At 39.2% G+C, this 20,574-nt stretch overlaps 1 protein-coding gene across 1 annotated transcript in view; it reads right to left on the minus strand.

Moving 5' to 3' along the window:
* Positions 1 to 20,574, minus strand: part of LOC138156644 (transmembrane protein 132D-like) — a 447,677-nt gene that overhangs the window by 202,961 nt on the left and 224,142 nt on the right. The window contains exon 3 of the mRNA XM_069082119.1: positions 19,149 to 19,280. Coding sequence (XP_068938220.1) covers positions 19,149 to 19,280 — 132 coding nt within the window. The remainder of the gene's footprint in view (positions 1 to 19,148; positions 19,281 to 20,574) is intronic.

Here is a 20,574-nt window from a genome sequence, read left to right on the forward strand (position 1 = left end):
AAAAATCATACAAGATGCATAAAGTGTATGATGAGAAAGAGAGATGGGTCTGTTGTATAGTGAAATTTAATGATACCTGAGTGACAATACTGGAACCACCACCCCCACTACCCAATGTAAAGAGACATAGAGTAAGACTTCCCCTAGGTTGAGTTGAGATTTCTGGGTGAAAAGGATAAGCAGTACTGGAAATTAAAGGGCTCTTATGAGTTACTCTACTGAAATTGATGACAGGAGAATCTGCAATAATGAGATCACAGTTTCATCGAAGTATTATATACATGCAAAATTGTGTGTGTTATCCCTCCCTCTTGATACAAAGGACCACCTCCTTTTCTGACCACCCATGCTCTTAATAATTCTTTAATAATAATCCTTTCTTCCTCTAGTTTTTTTTAATGATCTTCATCATGTCCCTCCTTTACTCTTTAGCTGTTGTACTTGTATTCATGTAATTAACATGTCATTTAAGGAGAGAGGAAACAACAGAAGTATTCAGAAGAAGCAGAGAAAGTAAATATTCTCAGGCACCTAAGAGCAGTTCATTATACCAAGTAGGAAATTAATTTAACTCTCAGTTTTGTGGCAATTAAAGCAAAAAAAAGAATGTTATGTTACATCATTTCATAGTTGGACAAAACTCAACCTTCAGGGAGCATCTTTTCCTAAGATTCAACTGGGAATCAGTGTGACATAGCGGATAAAGATCTAGCCAAGGGTAGAAAAATCTTGGCTTAAGTCCTGCCTCTGACACATAGCAGCTCTATGACCCTAGTCAAGCCACTTAACTTTTTCCACAACCTAGAGAACTCTAAAATAATAAGGTACAGAGAAAGTGCCGCCCTGCATTAATAGAGGGAGTTTCTCCACATGGGAGTTCCCTATACCAGTAAAATAATGAATTGGTCTTAATTTCTAATTTTAAGGCAGACGCATAAGAAAGATGTAGATGTAAAGATAGATACACATGAGAATAGATCCATACAAGAAAGGAAGAAACTTCAAGGAGCACAGTTCTCGAAGTAGAGATGAGAGTTGTCCATGAAAAAAGCAGATCTTGAAAGTCAGCTGAACAGCCTGCTCAGTACAAACACTACATCCAAGGGGAGCTCCAGAAACACTCTAGGAAGATACCAAAGATTTGCAAACCCTAAGAGGGGTGGAAAACCTGTGGCCTCAAGGTCACACGTGGCCCTCTAGGCCCTTGGGTGCAGCCTTTTGACTGAGACAAATTTTATAGGACAAATCCTTTTATTAAGGAAATTGATTCTGTGAAGTTTGGATTCAGTCAAAGAGCCACACTTGAAGACCTAGAGGGCCACACGTGGCCTTAAGGCTTCAGATTCCCCACCCCAGTCTATACTATCAGTAGATATGAATTGGCTTTGCTCATGTGTATCCTTCATGTGTGTCTCGCTACCATATTATTCTAAGTCTGAACTCACTCTGTTCATAAGATATGTGTGTATTTATCAGTGTATCTCAGATTTATGGAGGAAAATGTTTTGTAACTACCATTTGTACATTGCTGTCTTAGTAAATATCTTTTCCAAGAGCTGACTACAATTAGATATGATCTAATATGCTAATGAAAGCACACCTGTAGGGTCTCATGAGATACACTGTTAAAAGGGTGACTGCAAAGGTTACCCCTAAAGCTCCAAGAATAGTTATCGTCCCTAGAGAACTGCACCATAAATTAGAGGGAAAATTGGGAAAGTATCCCAGAAGAGTTACTTCTCTCATTGGTGAGTTCTTCCTGGGCCCTCTTTTGGGAGGAGGGGCACAGGCTAGTCATCCTTTATTTCCTTCCCAACTGTGCTGCTGATTCTCCTGACTTCACCACTATGCCCCCAAGTAGGTATTTTTTATGTGTTGTCTTCCTCAAATGGAATGTAAACATCATGAGGAGAGAAACTGTCTTTTGGTTTGTATTTGTATCACTAGCACTTAGCACATGGTAAGCAATTAAACTTACAGTTTTACAGGTCTGGGCTGGACTTGCCTCCCTCAAATTAGGGAACTGGATTCCCAAATGGAGGCTGACTACTTTTCCCTCAGAGTTCTAGAGGTAACGCCTGAGAGTTTGGATTTCTAATATTGTGGTTCATAAGTCCCCATCAGTATGCTGTCTATTGACTATCAGTCAGACTTAGTTATTTGCTAGAAAGGTTATTAATGGGGCGGCTAGGTGGCACAGTGAATAGAGCACTCGCCCTGGAGTCAGGAGGACTTGCATTCAAATCCGGCCTCAGACATTTAACCCTTACTAGCCATGTGACCTTGGGCAAGTCACTTAACCCCAACTGCCCTGCCTCGGCCCTCCCCCCCGAAAAAAAAAAAGCAAAACTAAACAAAAGAAAGGCTATTAACTCTGGTTATAGAGCAAATATGATTGTTAAAAATAAAAAAAAACCCAATCCCTCTCCCCCAAATGAGGGGGCACACTCTTCCCTTACTCCCACAATGATCCAGGTGGACAGGAGCTCAAATTTAAAAAGTAATGAGTACATATATAGAAAACAGACAAAGCAAAAGGGTAATTCAGTTCTGGGACACTAGTAATCCCTTTTGTCCTTTATAGAATCCTCATGAATTTTCTTTTAAACAGAGCTTTTCTGGGTACTGGCTCATTTGTAGAGTCCCTAGATTTAACCTCTTCTTGCCCTGAGTCCTTTATGCTTTTTTGGTGTCTAATCTGTCCTCAGCTTATCTCTTAATTCTCAAGGCTGAGGCTGGCATGGATCACTGCTCCAGGAACACTGATACAACCTCTGATGGATTCTTTGACCAAAAACAATGAAAATTACAGATATTCTGACATTTAAAAGTAAACAAGGCCATCACCTAGTTAAGGGTGGGTAGAGGGAAAAGGGTGAGGAGGAAGATTAAAAACAAGAACAAAACAGTTTTTCTGTCCCCAAAGTCACCTCCATATTAGTACTCTGCTAGATTTGACTGGCACTCAACTGGCTTATTGCTGGAATTCAAAGTTCAAAAACTACCTGACTATACCATACATAGGCATGAGAGTGTAAAAGTTGTGTCAGATTCTTTCAGCCAATAAAAAGATTTTTCATGCATCACATCATCTTCTTCCATACCAAAACCCTATAATTCTTTTTTTATTAATTTGTTTATTTCCTTTTAGTTTACAGGATTCAATTCCACAATTCCTTAAGTTTCACATTTTATCCCCCTCCCTCCCCTCCCCACCATGGTGGCTTATAGTCAAGTATAGGATCTGTAAATACTTTCACATTATACATTAGTCAGGTTATAAGGACGGATTGTACCAGCTGGAATGAAAAATGGTAAAGAGGACATAAAACCAAATAAGAGAAGGAAAAAGATCAGGTATTTTGCTTCCACCTGGATATAATATTAGTTCTTTCTAGTTCTTTTTTCTGGATGCACATATTTCTCTCCATCATGAGTCTTTTGGGATTGACTTATATCACTGTATTGCTGAAAAGAGTCCAGTCTATCAAAGTATGTCATCACACATTGTAATCTTTTGTGTCTGTAATTGTGTACAAATTTATCCTGGTTCTACTCTTCTCACTCAGCATCAGTTCTTTTAAGCTTCTCCAGGTAAATATGAAGACCATCTGCTCCTCGTTTCTTATAGCACAATAGTATTCCATAACATGCATATACCATAACTTGTTCAGCCATTCCCCAATTGATGGGCACCCCCTTAATTTCCAATTCTTTGCTACCACAAAAAGAGCTGCTATAAACATTTTTGTACATATGGGTCTTTCTCCCATTTCTATGATCTCTTTGGGATATAACCCTAGGAGTGGTGTTGCTGGATCAAAGGGTATGAAAGTATTTATAGCCCTTTGGGCATAATTCCAGATTGCTCTCCAGAAAGGCTGGATCAGTTCACAACTCCACCAGCAATGCATTAGTGTTCCAATTTGCCCACATAAAACCCTATAATTCTTGTAAGTCAATCATTCCAACTTAGTTTGATTGATTAATCTACTGATTCCATATATCTGGGCCTTCTGTGTTTAACTGGTGTGGGACTGGACCCCCATCCTTAAACTAACATCAGAGGATAATAGATTTCTAAGGATCTTAGAAATTGCTTATTAATATTCACCCACTTAAAACCAAAAATTAACTCTGCGCTCATGAAACATCATAGTCTCATAGTCTTTGGGATGTACAGTTGAGAAAACTAAAGACCATAAAAATTAAATAATTTGCCTGAAGTCACTCAGGTTGCAAATGGCAGATATAGGTTTTTGAACCTGAATTCAATTCTACCTCATACCATGCTTCCAATCTCTTCCAACCCTAAAATTATGTTTAGACAATTTGGCGAGGGGGGAGCAGGGTATTTGTATTTTAAAAGTTAATAACTTTAAATATATAAAAAAGTAAACCAATAATTTTTTAAATTGTCTAATTCTAGCTTATTATATATTGCATGGTCAAAAGATAATACTTAGGCTAACAGAGGCTGAAACAATTTATTTTTCATTCAGTTCGCAGTTGCCTTCCCATGGTATGAAGAGCTAACATTGGACAGTAGAATTTTCCATCAAAAGAATTCTCCTATGGGATTGGGACCCAGGATCACTCCAAAGGCAAGGAGGCAAAGTTATAGATCCCTCAGGTGCTCTCCCTGGATGTCTGCACTGAGTGAGGGCAAAAAAGACAAGATGATGGATGCATACCATAGCCAGTCAGCAAAGCAGCCGTAAATCTACTCAGAAGAACTTTGGGAGATTACAAAGTGATGTAATGGCAAACAAAGTTGTACTTGGCTGCCTTTTTTTAGCTATTCAAGGGCCTTTGAGCCTTACCTTTGGTTGTATCAAGAAGCTCTGTTGGAAACAGTATACATTGTTTCCCCCTTAATAGGCCTAAGGGAGTCTGAAGACTTTTTCTGCCTCCTAACCGTGGGGATGGCTAGGGGGCACAGTGAATAGACCACTGGTCCTGGAGTCAGGAGGACCTGAGTTCAAATCCACACTCAGAAATTTAACACTGACTGGCCATGTGACCTTGGGAGAGTCATTTAATCCCAATTGCCCTGCCTTCCCCCCTTGAAAACAAAATAAAACAAAACAAAAAATTAGAAAAAAAGAGGCCTAACTGAAATCACATGGAACCCATGGTGGGAGGAGCTTGCTGAAAGAGCAAAATAGAAAGGGTGGAACAGAAAGGAACAGAGCTGGAAGCAAGTAGAGCTAAGAGAGTATGTGTGTGATGTTGGCACTCTGTTGTTCTGTCTGAGTTGATGTTACTTTGTCAGATAAAAGAATTCTGTCTCTCTTTTTTTTAAGCAATTGGGGTTAAGTAACTTGCTCAAGGTTACGTGGCCAGGTGTTTCTGGGTGGATGCTAAGCATCTGAACCCAGATTCGATCCCCCAGGTCATCCCGACACTGGGGCTGGTGCTCTTACTCACTGTGCTACCTGCCCCCCCCCCAATTTTGTATGTGTGTGTGTGTGTTTGGAGGGCAATTGGGGTTAAGTAACTTGCCCAAGGTTACACGGCTAGGTTTTTGTGTGGGTGTTAAGTGTCTGAGGCCGGAACTGAACTTGGGTCCTCCTGACTCTGGGGCTGACACTTTACTCACTGCGCCACCCAGCCGCCCCATTCTGTCTCTCGTAAGAGGACTTTACTGTTGTTACAGAAGTCCTGAAAGAGGACTTTACTGTTGATTTGTATTTGATTTCCCAGACAGAAGCCTTGTCTGTTAATTTGTGTTACTTTGTCAGACAGAAAGTTAATTGAGATGATAGTGCTGGTAATGTGTATAAATATTATTGTAGCTCTGTCAAGCTTAATATGTGTAAATATTGTTGTAGCTTTGTTAAGCTTTGTCTTCTAGAAACAGAAATTGTGAAAGGCTTGGAGTGGAGCAGTCCCTATGAATTAAGATATAAAACAGGAGCCAAGAGCTGCCTACATGTGAATTCACACAAGAGTTGGGAGTGGGAGACCCCTGGAAGAGAGGAGGGGTTTGGAAGCCAGCCTTGAGTCAAGATGAAAGAAGACTTTATTGGGGTACTCTGCATTGCCTGATGAGATTGTGATTTAGTGTGACCTAGGGGTGAATAGTGTTTGTGCTTTCTGCTACCCCTTAAGGATGATTGGAAGCAAGCCTGGAGTCAAGATGAAAGAGGACTTTACTTGAATACTGTGTATTGATTGAGGAGATTGTGATTTACTGAATGATACCTTTTGTTTAAGACTATGTGGCCACCTTAGTAATAAGTTGTTATGTTATATTGTTGTGAATGTTTCTTTAATGTTTTGCTTTAGTTTATTGCTGAAGAGAGAGTTCACTATACTATGGGATCAGATTCTTTAAAGTTATTCACAGCAGTGGTCCTCAGGAGAGCTGCTTGTGATTGACTTTACAAGTTACCAAGGAGTTAATGTTAGTAGGTCCACTATGCCATCACAAGGGTTTGGGGACAGGTGGTTAGAAAGGTATTTGTCTATATGAGAAAAAAGTGGAGAAAATTAACACTGCACCTCTCTGTCACTTATCTAATCATCTAAGACTCTTGGTTACTACATGAGGCAGGCTTCAGGAACTCAGAATGGTAATTGACAGGCAGGCTTAATTAGCCATTCTGTTTTTGTTCTATAATATTTGCCAGTAATATTCATTCAACAACACCCTGCTGACTGTGATAATATTGGTATGTTAATTCTATTATGATTAAGCTTTAGCAGCCCCCAACCTCTCCAAACAAAATGAGTGATATATTTTCACTTAGATAAAGAAATCTTTCAATTCCAGTGAAGTTTGTCACCGGCTCCAAAAAAAAAAAAAAAAGGTCTTCTTAATCCGTGAAATTACACCTGTCACAGTAATTTAACTTTATCACCACAACTTTGTGAACCATGTTAAAATATCCAAAATACAAAAGCCATGTCTCTCAAGCTAATTAACAGGGCCACCTTTACATTTGTGAGATCGGTGACTGATTTTTAAGAGTAATTAAACAATATGCAAATGAGATAGAATATTCATACATTCAAGCAGTTCCAGAGGCAAGACTCCTGGTGGTAATATTTGAACATGCCCCATTCTGTATTCAATACTAATTTTCTTTTTTTTTTTTAAGCAATTGGGGTTAAGTAACTTGCTCAAGGTTACACGGCCAGTTATTTTGTGTGAGTTCTAAGTATCTGAGTCCAGAACTGATCCTGGGTCTCCCAACTCCAGGGTCGGTGCTCTTACTCACTGCACCACCTGGCCACCCCTCAATCCTAATTTTCTGAAAGCACCAATCAAAGTGAAACCCAAACTACCATTTCACCCAAAGAATCCAGAGCTACATTTTTTCATTTCACTTCTTCCAAAGAAAAGAATAAACGTTAGGGGGCAAACAGGAGGAGAAGAGAATGATAACTGCATGCTGAAGGGAAAAGGATCTTAGTTTTCAAAATTGTTAAACAGGTTTTGATTCACCAAAAGGTAACATTAATTGGTGGCCAATTGGGGTTGCAGAGAAGAGGTGAACGAATTTTGTCCCTTCTGTTGAGTGTTTTCTGAATTGCTAGATTTAGTCCTTTTTCTTGCTTGGTTTTGATGTTCTTTGTGTTACAGAAGAGAGAGATATGTGGTGTAAGACAGAGAGCTTCCTTGGAAGACACTCATTGATGTTCAAAAATTCATCAATAAAACTTTTTTTTTCAAAAGATAGCTTCCAACTCTAAAGTACCTTTTTTTCAGCCAGGAGAGGATGTTGTGCCTCATCTAACTGCAACCTTCAGTCACCATGTTAGATCTATATATGAGGAGACAGGATTTTTTTCCCTCAAAATGCTCTAAGTTCCTAGTAATTTTGTCCTTGTTTGTAGTTATGCTGTGGTTTGTGATTAAGCTCATAGTTAGAAAACAAACAAACGTCTCTAACAACAACCTTGGTTGGAGAAGGGGTTGGGTTGAGATCTCAGTCCTGAATTAGGAAAGGTGTCTCACAGAGCTGTCCTGTATCTTCATGTCACAAGCAAAGAAACACCAAGACACACATGGATAGAATTCAACCACAAGTGTTCATGAGAGATAAGATTAGATCTATCAAATGTAATCTTTAATAGAATAAAAATAAAAGGACATTTAGAAGCAGGTTCCTGTCACAGCCATCTACCTGTACACATTTTGTTTGTATACAGCTGTTGGCATGTTGCCTTTCCCCACTGGATTAGGACTGTCTTGAGAGCAGGGATTATTTTTTGTCAGTTTGTTTTTATCCCCAGCACTTGACCCACTGCCTGGTACATGACAGACAATTAATAAAAGTTTAATGATCAATTAATTAACTGACCAAAGTAAGTCAAGGACTGGAGAAAGACCAGTAATTCTTCAGATCACTTTTTCTCTCACCACTATAGATGTGAATGATCATTAAAAACCAAACCAAATTCAACCAAACAAAAAGCCCACCAGTCGTGTATGTCGCTCCTTGTCTGTTTAGATTTCACCTCTCGTGGTCTTTGCTGGAGGCTTAGATTTGAAGAAGGGAACCGCAGATATTGTTACCACTGACCACCATGGTCATGTTACTGTTCCATCTGTTACAAAGAGGACTCTCTACCACCTCCCTCTTCAACTTCTCTCTTAAGATACTTAAAACCTCCTACTCTATGGGGGAGGGAACTGCTCTCCAATTCTTTTCTTATGTTAGATTATTCTCTTGCCAAGCTTGGCTCTTTGCAGCTAGCCCAAGCTTTGATAGATGGTTGTTATATATTTTATCAATTTTTAAAAAATATAACCTTCACTTCTGAATATATCCCTCCCCACCTACCCTCAGCAAGCTATGTCTTATAAGAAATAACTGGCAGAGAGAAAAGAGAATAATTCAGCAAAAGTAATCAATACATCATATCTTTTATAATAATGCAAAAATTGGAGTTAAATCGAATTTTTCTTCAAATATATATGTAGGTATATATATGTATGTATGTGTGTATTAATTATACACATTAGTCACATCTCACCAATAATCCCACTCTGGTATTTTCCCTTTAAAATATAATTAAGCAAAATTGCTAATAGAATGTGTCAGTTTCTATTTTGGCAATATCATTTAACTCATTAATATCATTAATTAACTGGAAGGAAGTTTTCTTTAACTTTAATAATTTGGAGCCAACATCATCCAATTGCATTTGACCTGAGTTTTATTGCATCTTAGTCTTATATTAATTTACATTTTTACACTTGTGTTTAGTGTTCTTTTGGCTTAGCTTTCTTATCTCTGGGTCAGTTCATAAAAGTTTTCTCAAGCTTCATTGAATTTTCCATATATGTTCTTCCTTCCTGAACAATAATATCCAATTACATTCATAAAACACAATTTGTTCAGGCATTACCCAATCAAAGGACGTATAATGTGTGTTGATCTTTCTCTTTTCCCATGAAATATTTTTTTTTTTTGCCTTTTGGAGGGCAATTGGGGTTAAGTAACTTGCCCAAGGTTACACGGCTAGTTTTGTGTATGTGTGTGTGTGTGTGTGTGTGTGTGTGTGTGTGTGTGTGTGTGTTAAGTGTCTGAGGCCAGAACTGAACTCGGGTCCTCCTGACTCCGGGGCCAGCGGTTTACTCACTGTGCCACCTAGCCGCCCCTCCATGAAATCTATTTTAAAAGGAAAAAAGAAAAATGCATTTTCTCAAACAATGCCAAGAGATGAAAATAACTGACATCATACTCTGCAGTGAATAAGGAAGTCAAAGACTCCCTCTTTTAATTTTAAAAAGAGAATATAATCTAGAAATCCAAATGAAAACAATTTTGAGGTACTACCACATACCTATTAGATTGAGCAATAGGACTGGAAAGGAAAATGATAACTATTGAAGGGGATATGGGGAAAAGGAGACACTAGTATGCATTGTTGGTAGAGTTGTGGGCTAATTCAATCATTCTGTAGAGCAATTTGGAACCATGCCCAAAGGGCCATAAAACCATGCATCCCCTTTGACCTAGCAATAGTACTACTAGCTCTGTATCCCCAAAGAGATAAAAAAAAAACAAAACAAAACAAAAAAGGACCTTATATTATATATAGCAGTTCTTTTCTGGGAGTAAATAATTGGAAATTGAGGAGATGCCCATTAATTGGGGAATGGCTATGCAAATTGTGCTATGTGGTTGTCATGGAATACTATTGTGCTATAAGAAATGATGCACAGGAAGCTCTCAGAAAAACCTGGAAAGATTTATATGAGCTGATGCAAAGTGAAATGTACAATGTACAAAATAATAGCAATATTGTAAGATCTGTGAATCACTTAGCTATTCTCAGAAAAATAATAATCCAAGACAACTCAGAAAGACTTATGAAGAAAAATGCTATCCATCTCCAGAGAAAGAACTGATGGTGTCTGAATACAGATTGAAGCATACTTTTTTACTTTATTTTTCTTGATGTCTTTTTTGTTGGTCTGTTTTCTTTCACAACATGACTAATAAGGCAATGTTTTGCATGACTACACATGTATAACCTAAATCAAATTCTTTTCCTTTTCAATGGGGAGTAGGGAGGGAGGCAAGGTGAGAATTTGGAACTCAAAGTTTTAGAAATGAATGCTAAAAATTGTTTTTACATGTAACGGGGGTGGGGGAGTGGGAGGGGAAAATAAAATACTAAATAAAAAAATAAATAAGAGTATAATCTGAGGATATCCAGGTGGTTAGAAGCAATAATATTATTGTCTATTCAGGGACAATGCCATTAAAATAAAGTCTTGTTAAGCCTAGAGGGAACCAAATTAAAAAGACAAGAACATCCTAGCAACAAAGGACATTTGTCTGGGGAGTTTGAAGACAGTTACAATGAATTCAAATAAGTGTCAGAGCTCTCAACAGAAACACTCATTTCTTAAGTATGTATAACCTACCACTGGTGACTCTCCTTCCTTTTCTTCAGACCTGACTAGGAAGGAAGGGACATCATGCATGGTCTGAAATTTGACAAGAAAAAGAAACAATGATGCTTATAAATGTCCTAAGCCCTCTCCTCAAGACTTTAATGTAAATGATAAGATACCTCATATCAGAAATAGAGAAGGAGCAAAGGTCAGGGAATAATAGACTTCACAGTGAAAGGGATCTCAGAGGTCATGAAGTTCAACCCCTTCATTTTATACATGAGGAAAATGAGTCCCAAAAAGGGTAAGTAATTTTGCCAGGACCACATAGCTAATAAGTTGTCTGAGACAGAATTTGAAGACAAGTCTGCCCGACTACTACGCTAACATTTTACAGTCTATACACTATTCCACAGTGCCTCTAAGAAGACAGGTGAATATATCAGGTGGATTCCTCCTCCCTTACCCCCAAATTACCCTTCTTCTCAAAAGAAACATGTCTTCCTCAGTAAAAATATTGGAAGTGACAAATAACACCAGTCTACATAATGCTTTAAGAGTTTTAAATTTCTTGGGGTGGGTAGGTGGCACAGTGAATAGATAACTGGCCCTGTAGTCAGGAGAACCTGAGTTCAAATGTGGCCTCAGACACTTAACACAAATATAGCCTTGTGACCTTGGGCAAGTCATTTAACCCCAATTGCCCTGCTTCCCCCCTCCTAAAAGGAAAAAAAATGTTTTAAATTTCTTTTCTCACCCCAGCTCAGAACAGTGAGCACTTCAAGATATATTATTTTCATTTTACAAATGAGGCAATTGAGGTCCAGAGAGAGGAAATGCCTTGCTGAGACCTAAAATTAGCATATGGAAAATACATGAATTGAACTCAGATCTTCTGAGTCTAAATCCCAAATCCTTCCACTAAACCATATATCCCAAATATATTCCTGATGTTACTTCTCTCCCTGTGAGTACTTAAAAGGGCATGGAGTTATTTATCAGGTAAATTCATCCAACATTTATTGGGCATCAGGCATTATTCTAGGCACCAGGGCCATAAAGATACAAAACCAAAAAGTGGAATACAAAACAAAACAACAGTCTCCACTCCAAGAATTTGCAAGAAACAAGACAAATACATAAATAATTATGATACAAAGTAGAATGATGTTGGGAAGCTAGGAGGCACAGAGTGCCAGGCCTGGAGTCAGGAAGATCTGAATTCAAATGTGACCTCAGATACTTCCTAGTTGTGTGACCCTAAGCAAGTCATTTAACACTTTTTGCCTCAGCTTCCTCATCTATAAAATGAGCTGGAGAAGGAAATAGCAAACCACTTTAGTTTCTTTTCCAAGACCCAAATGGAGTCATAGAGAGTGGGATGTGACTGAAAAATTACTGAAAAGCAGAATGATGTTGGAAGAGGTGAGAACTTCAAAGAGAGATGATAATTTACTTTTATTGTTTTGTTTTTTGGAGGGGGAGGGCAGGGCAATTGGGGTTAAGTGACTTGTCCGAGGTCTCATGGCTAGTAATTTTCAAGTGTCTGAGGCCAGACTTGAACTCAAGACCTCCTGACTCCACAGGCAGTGCTCTATTCACTGCTCCTAAGAGATGATAATAATTTAAAGAGGAGAGATACCATATTCAGGAGGGGAGATAAGAGAAGGTTCCATGGAAGACATCTGAGGAAAAGACACCAAGAAAAAAAGATGTGAACTGGCAGAAATATTGAGGGATGGTGCTCTAAGCACAAGAAATGATTTCAGCCAATGCATGGTAACTGGAGAGGGTAGGTCAAGCTATAGAAAGGATGAATAGTACAATTTAATTGAGGCATAGAGTCCCTGTTGGAAGAGGTGAGATCAGGTTGAAAAGGCAGACATTCTTAATCTGGAATGCCAAATTAAGGAGTTTAGATTTTATCCCATGGGCAATGGGGTGCTACTGAAGGGAGAAATTTTATTTCAAATATATAGTAATGGGTCCCAAACACTGAGGACAGAAACACTGCCTCGAATTCCCTAAGCAGAAGAAATAATAGGAAATTCTGTTCCTCTCTATTTTTCTACCTTTGCAGTGGTTGGGAACAAGGGCATTTTTGATACAACTTTAGGAATTGTTGATTTAAGGATGTCTAGAAGGTTTTGAAGAATGAGTCTTTCTCAAAATTCCTATGAGGAAGAATAAAATAGTAATCAAAATGTTCTCATATTTTTTCAGATATTTAGTCTTATATGTAAGTCTTTGGTGTGTGATAAAACTGACCTCCCACCCTGAGTAGAATGCATTCTCCCTATGGGTAAGGAGCACTTAATTTTTATCCTTGTATCCTTGGTGCCTAACATGCTATCTTGAATGTTGTAGGCATTTAATTAACATCTATTACACTTAATCATATCCCCTATCAGACTAAGTATTTCACATCTATGGGTTCAAGGTCATTGTTGGTAGTGGAAGGCATAGAGGCAGGTACTGTGAGAGTAGTTTCTTTCACTCTCCTCCCAAATTTTGTTTTTGCTATATTATTTGATTTACCTATTCTGCCCCCTCCCACTTCCAGGGGAACATAAAGTGCTTGGGAGCAGGGAATTCTTCAGTTTTTGGTCCTGTGTGGGATAGAAACCACTGCCAGATCTTCAAAATCAGAATCTGAGTTGGAGATCAGAAAAAGGTCTTTATTCTTTCTCATGAGAAAGGACACAGGACTGGTAGCTCATGGGGTGTCAGCCAGGGAGTGCAAATTGTGGAAGTTTGCTGGTTTCTGAATTCCTAATCCTAACCCAGCCCACTCCCCTGTCCAGTCTCACCATTGGTTGGTGAAGTGGGCTCACAATCTCAAACTAATCTGGCGAAAGCAATCTCAATCCTTCTTTACCATAATTATTCGTGAATTAGCATCCTATCAGGGGATGGTGTTTTCCATTCCCTCAATATGCACCAAATCTGGAGACAGCCAATGAGAGTTATAGTTGACAATCCTTTATTATCATAATTATTCATTTAACCCTTCTACCCAATCAGAAGGAAACATCCTTCAATCCCTTACTTGTGCATATCTACACACCAATTTTGTGGGGGGAAGGGGGGGAGGAACCAATGGGAAGAAGGCTAGTGTTGTTTCCTTTAAGTTTCATTACCTCCTCCTGGAATCTGTGGAAATTTAACCCTTTGCTATCTCTCACAATCCTTTTGTCCATAATACAGACTCAGATATGGAGCTAAAAGGGATCTCTAAGATCATCTCATCTAATCCTTTCATTTTACAGATGAGAAAACAGAGACTCAAAGAGGTTGCCCACTTCCATGATCATCTTGGTGTTGGTGTTGCTGAGTTGTTTCAGTCATTTCCAACTCTTCCTGACCCCATTTCTTAGCAAAGATACTAAAGTGCTTCGCCATTTTCTTCTCCAGCTCATTTTATAGATGATGAAACTAAGGAAAACAGGGTTAAGGGACTGTAATGGAAATGCAGAATTAAAGATCTTCCCTGCCCCTAGGCTAAAGTGCACCTGGAGTCTGGGGTGGGAGGCTTGTTTTTCAGTAGATACTTTTTGATTGGCCAGTGGGTCAATAAGGTTGTTACATTCTCTGAGCCAGGAGAAGGCTATATAAGCCCTGATGTGTAGCTTTGTTTTGGGACTCACTTTGAGAAGTGTTCTGTGATTTGATCTGAATTCTGGGAAGCCATTGTTGAGAGTCCCCCGGCTTTAAAAAACCCAGATGCTGATTTGGTATGGATGTAATGGTTGGACAGTTTGGAAAGCTGTCTACTTGATCTGTTTCTGTCTTGATAATTCTGCCTGTATACTTTGAAGTTCGGGGTGCTGACCATTTTCCCCTGAACAAGGTAAATGATATATGTCTGACTGATTAAAGTAAGCTTGTTAACCCATTTTGAGTTGCTTTCCTTTAACAATGCAGATCCAAGAACCTGGGTGGTAGCTGCAAACCCTGAGGCCGCGCTTGGGGTGCTTGCCGCTACAGGGACTTACCCAGGGTCACAAAGCTAGGAAGTGTCTGAGGCTGGATTTGAAATCAGGGAGATGGGTCCTTCCAAGCCCAATGATCATGAGCTATGACGTTACCTGATCTGATTGAGCTTTTGATCATTTTACTTTTCCCTCTGCCTACCATCTCTAATCCTGTTTTCCATTCCCACCCTGACCTTCCATTCTTTCCACCCCTCATCAGTTCTCCCTCAGACCAGCTCCCCTGCACAAGTACCCTCCCTTTCTTTTAGAATTTAGCACATAGTAAGCCCTTAAATACTTATCGATCGATCGTAACTCAACTATTCGGTATACCAGTTCAGCTCTATACAGAAGCTCTCTCCTAAATTCCAGCTCCTTGCTTCCTTATTCTATTGCTAATCATGTCTTGCCAAGCCTCGACCTTTGATTATTCTCACCATCTGCTACTTTGCTGCCTCTTCTCATACTATTAAACAGAACTGGAGAAAATTGTGAAACCACTCTGGACGGATCAACTACAAATTTATGTTGTACGATCTCAATTGGGTCCACACTGCAGCAAGGCAACCCTTTAATGACTCCCCAACTGACTGACTATCCCATTCACCACAATCTCTTCCTGTCTTCTGCTTGTTTCCCTACTGCCTATAGACACACGTGTCTTCACCATTTTTTTTTTAAATTAAAAAAACAAACACAAAACCTTGACAACCCTCTTTGCTAGCCATCATTCTATATCTCACCCCTTTTGTGGCTAAATTTTAGAGAAAACTATCTATTATTGACGAGGTATGGGCTCTGGAAGCCCCCTAGAGATCTCCTTCAGTCCTTGACGTACAGGCTCTGGGAACCTCCCTTGGACTCTTGATTAAATTGTCTCATTTGATGAGGCTTTGCATGAGGCAATAAGCCTTACACTGTGGCTGGGCCCAGACCTCTAGCCTAGTTACTAACTGCTAACTACTAGCCTAGTTACTAGCCTAGCCCTCCTTTGTTCATCTACTTCCCACCCTGGAGCCTCACAAATGCTCAGATTCTTTAAGAGTCTAGGCAATGGTGAGATTTCTTAAGAGTCTGGCCAATAGGGAGGATTTTTTAAAAACTTTGTTTTTCTTTGGTTGAAAGAAGGCTTGGGTCCAATTCATTCAGGCAGGACCTGGCATGTCACTATTTTGTGGTTCTGAGCACCCCTTAACCTCAACAAGAGGAAGACAACACTGGTTGATGCTTCAACAACTCTTTATTCCTCTATACTCCTAAGATCTGAAAGAGTTAATTCAGAAAAGAGGATACACTTCAAGGGAAGCCTTTCTAGATTTCAGTGGCCCCTCTCTTCACCCCCTAACTGTTAGTGTTTTCTCCCTCTTCAAACTACCTGGTACTGATTTATTTGTATACATGTTATGTTCTCCCCAGTGGAATATAAGCCTCTTGAGGATAGGAACTATTTTATTTCTGCCTTTGTATCCCTAGCAGCTAGTATAGGACCTGACATATGAAAGACCCTTAATGTATGTATGTTGAATTAAATTGGGTCAATAAACTACACAATTTAATAGCCAGAGGCTGTAGCCATTACTTACAGAAGTGATCACACTCAGGTAATAAGGAAATTAAATCTATCCTGCAAACAAGAATGAAGGGGGGGGGATGTGTCTACAATTTGATCCTAGCAACAACAGCATATTATACTCAGAGGATTACTGCATTAGAACTGGAAGGGACCTTAGAAGCCTTCTGATTTAATCATTTTATTTTATAGAAGGAGAAAACTGAGACCCAAGGAGGTTATATGGCTCACCCTAGGTCATAGAGTTAGGAAGCATCAGAGGCAAGATTTCAACCCAAGAGTTTCCATACCAGTTAGAAGGGACTTCAGAAGTTCTGTAGTCCAACCAATTCATTTTACAAATGTGGAAACTGAGGCTCAGAGTGGTTATGTAACTTGCCCAAGATCTTATACAGATAGGAAATAGCAAAACTGAGATAGGATCTCACACTCCAAATTCAATGCTATTTTCATGAAACTATATTGCTTCCCTTTAGGAATTATCCTTTTCTACTCAACTTTTAAGTAATTTTAGAAGGAAACAGAAAGCAAAAATAAGAAATCCCTGAAATAAAATATCTGGCCAAACAAAAAACTTGATCCATCATCCCAAATGACACATGGAGAGATGGCCATTTCCTCTATGAAGTCTTTCTGATCCTCTCAGTCTGTAATAACCTTCCCTGTCTCCCTTGTCTCACAAAGAATTTTGTTAATAAATGCTCATAGATTGATTTTTGATTGAAGACTCCCTACTTAAACCCATTACTTAGGAGCAAACATATCATTGACAGCCTACGTTGTAATCACAAGACAGGGTTAAACAAAATGCCCCTGGCCCACTCACCATCACTCCTCCCTTTTCTATCACTTATTTGTTCTTCAGGGCCTCCTCAAGGCTAGAGTGACATTATATTTTCCTACCTGCACCATTCCAGGCTCAAGGTCTATTAGAATTCAGGAAGAGAATTACATTGTCTGTGTTGTCTAGAGAAATCTTACCCTGACCTAGGAGATGCAAAAAGCTATTTCTACAATCTCATTGCATTGACTCCATCTTGGAGACCTTGACTCTGGCAGAGCCTATCTGTTCCCTGTGGAGCCTCACTAGGCATCTGAGATGCAATGAGGTTCATAGGTTCAATCATGGTCAGGCTAGATATCTACTAGGCCCCCTGACAACATCATTTATCAAGTTGCTTCACAGGTAATAGAGATATGGTAGAGTTTTTATTTCTATAGAGAGTTAATCAAAATCCCCTCTCTATTCCCTATGGTAGGTGATAAGTACAGTTCTTGTCAACAAATATTTGCACACAAACAAATTTCACACACCAACTTCAACCACACTGGGAATTCCCAGTGTGAGAACTGTATCTCCTTATGTACATTACAACCCATCCATGACTTAGGTGGTGGAGAATAATATCAATGTAAAAAGAATTGAATTTAGATTCTAAGGACCTGATTTCAAGCCAAGTTCTGCCTTTTACTACCTATGTGCCCTTGGGTAATCATTTAACCTCTCTGGGCCTCAGTTTCCTCCTCTCTAAAATGAGGGGGCTAGAATGAATGACTACCTGAGACACTATTCATTTTAGCACCATGTCTGGCATGTTGTTCAGTCATTTTCAGGTGTCTGACACTTTGTGACCCATTTGGGGTTTTCTTGGCAAAGAGGCAGGAGTGGTTAACCATTTTCTGCTCCAGCTCATTTTACAAATGAGGGAACTGAGGCAATCAGGATTGAGTAATTTATCTAGGGTCACATAGCTGGTAAGCATCTGAGCTCATAGAAGGCATTTGATAAATGTTTATTGATTGAAACTATGACCTTAAGGAGTTTCCTCTAGGTACATTAGAGATTAATTTAATCACCCAGGGTCATACAAATAGGCTCGTGGAATCAGAGGGTTAGTGCTAGAAGGAATGTTATAAACCATCTAGTCCAAACCCATCCTTTTAAAAATGAGGAAAGTGAGATTAAGTGAATTGTTCCTGATGAAACCGGTAGTAAATGGCAGAACTAGAATTCTGGTAGGTCTTCCTGAATGCAAGGCCAGAACTTTATTCACTGTATTATCAGAGTGATACCAGAAACACAGAGATATTACATAATAATGTGTGGCAGGGTACCATGAAAGATAGAGACCTAACCCAGGAGTCAAGAAGTTCTGAGTTCAAATCACATCTTTGATGCATGAACACTAGGTACTCAATTTCTCAGTGCCTCTGGGTAAATCCTCTATGAATATCATTTGCAAAATAATTGCAAATCTGCATTGATCAATGGAATTTCCCTTACTTAGAGTTCCCTACATGTATGAAATTGAAAGTTTGATTAAAAAAAAAAGTAGCTATGCTTGGCATATATTGTTTTAGTCTATATGACCATATTTAGGAGAGATGCCCAGATACCTTTTAATCTGCCATATGTGAGATGGATTGATAATAAAAGGGTAACCCTGGGACAATATAAAGCCCATTGAACATGAAAGAGTCTTTGGGATTACACATGGCATGGGGCTCTGGCCCAAGAGATAACCTCCATCTTTAAAAAGTCTATTATGAATAATAGCTCACCCTTGCTAAATGAAGGAGATTATCCATTTTATCTCTATGCTTTTGCATTATCACCAGAGGAGAAAAGTATACTTTGATAAAAATGCACATTTGGACAGGGTCCAGCAAAGAAATGGGGGGGAAAAAGAGACAACGGAAACATCAGTGGGTTTAAAGGTGCATGATGCCAATTGGGGCTTACCTGTTCTCAGAAGTAGTAGATTTCCTCTGACACACATATTTGCCTGTATAATCCACGCTCTCTTTGACATCCCATAAGTGTGGGTTACTGGCTCGTACACCAATGATATTAACACCTTTCTTTACCTTTGCCCTGTTGGGGAAGAAATAGATATATTTCTGAGATAAGACAGACCTGTGGTTGATAATAATCCATGGAAACTTCTTATGTTGTGATGATATTAAACCTCACCCTATGGATGCAAGACCAACTGAAGCCGGTACCTATAAGGATCAAGCCAAATATTAAAGCTTGGTAAAGTAGAAAGAAGGTTGGATGTGGAGTCCAAGAGCTTTGGCTTAAATCCCGCTGCTGACACTTATTAGTTGTGTGGACCTGGACCAACTACTTACTCTTTCTAAGGCTCAGTTTCCTTATTTATAAAAGGGGGGGGTATTTAATTATAATAGCTTGTATTTATATAGTGCATTAAGTTTAAGAAGAGCTGTATAAATATTATCTCATTTGATCCTCACAACAATCCTGGGGTGTAGGTGCTATTATTATTCCTGTTTTACAGATGAACAGACTGAGGCTAAGTGACTTGGCCAGGGTCATACAATAAGAGTCTGAGGCCAGACTTGAATTCAGGTCTTCCTGACTCTAGCCCAGGGTTCTTTTCACCACTGTGCCACCAGTTTCCTCAAGAACAGAGGCAGAAATGTTATTGTTCCCATCTGACAGAAGCAAACCTTAGGACTTAAAGAGTAATATGAATTACTCTAGGTCCCATAGTTAATCAACAGCAGTAGGAATTAGAACTCGGATTTCTTGCTTCCAAGTCCACTGCTCTTCGTACATGTGAGCTCTCCAAATGATAACAGTTTGATTACAGTCAGATTCCCTCAGATAGAATCGTACGATGTTAGAGCTGGAAGGGATCTATCCATCATTCAGACAACTCTTTAATTACACTATCAAGAGGAAGGTGTAGAACATTAAAAAACCCAAATGATTATGCCAGGTACAAGCCCTTCTGCCACCTCAAGAAAAACATTTTTAAAAATAATTTTTAGATGACTTTCTTTTTTTGTATCAAGGATATACTCTTCCCTCCCCAACAAAACCTACCCCTATTAATTCTATTTATGACAAAGAAAAATAATTAAGGAAAATAATCAATACAATGACCACATCTGACAATGTCCATGACATTCTGCCCTTGTGGTGCCTCCTTATAGATGGCTGAGAGAAGGATTCATTATCTGTTACCAAGGACCATCGTTTGTTTCTTAATTACTCAGAGTTCTGCTTCCTTTAGAGATGAGAGAGAGAGAGAGACAGAGTGACACAGAGAAAGAGAGAGGAAGGAAGGGAGGAAGGAAGGAAGGGAGGGAGGGAGGAAGGAAGGAAGGAAGGAAGGAAGGAAGGAAGGAAGGAAGGAAGG

Source organism: Petaurus breviceps, unplaced genomic scaffold (assembly GCF_028583685.1).
Source record: "Petaurus breviceps papuanus isolate PSGF00001 unplaced genomic scaffold, PetGlider_PUasm1.0 100, whole genome shotgun sequence".
Classification (NCBI taxonomy): domain Eukaryota; kingdom Metazoa; phylum Chordata; class Mammalia; order Diprotodontia; family Petauridae; genus Petaurus; species Petaurus breviceps.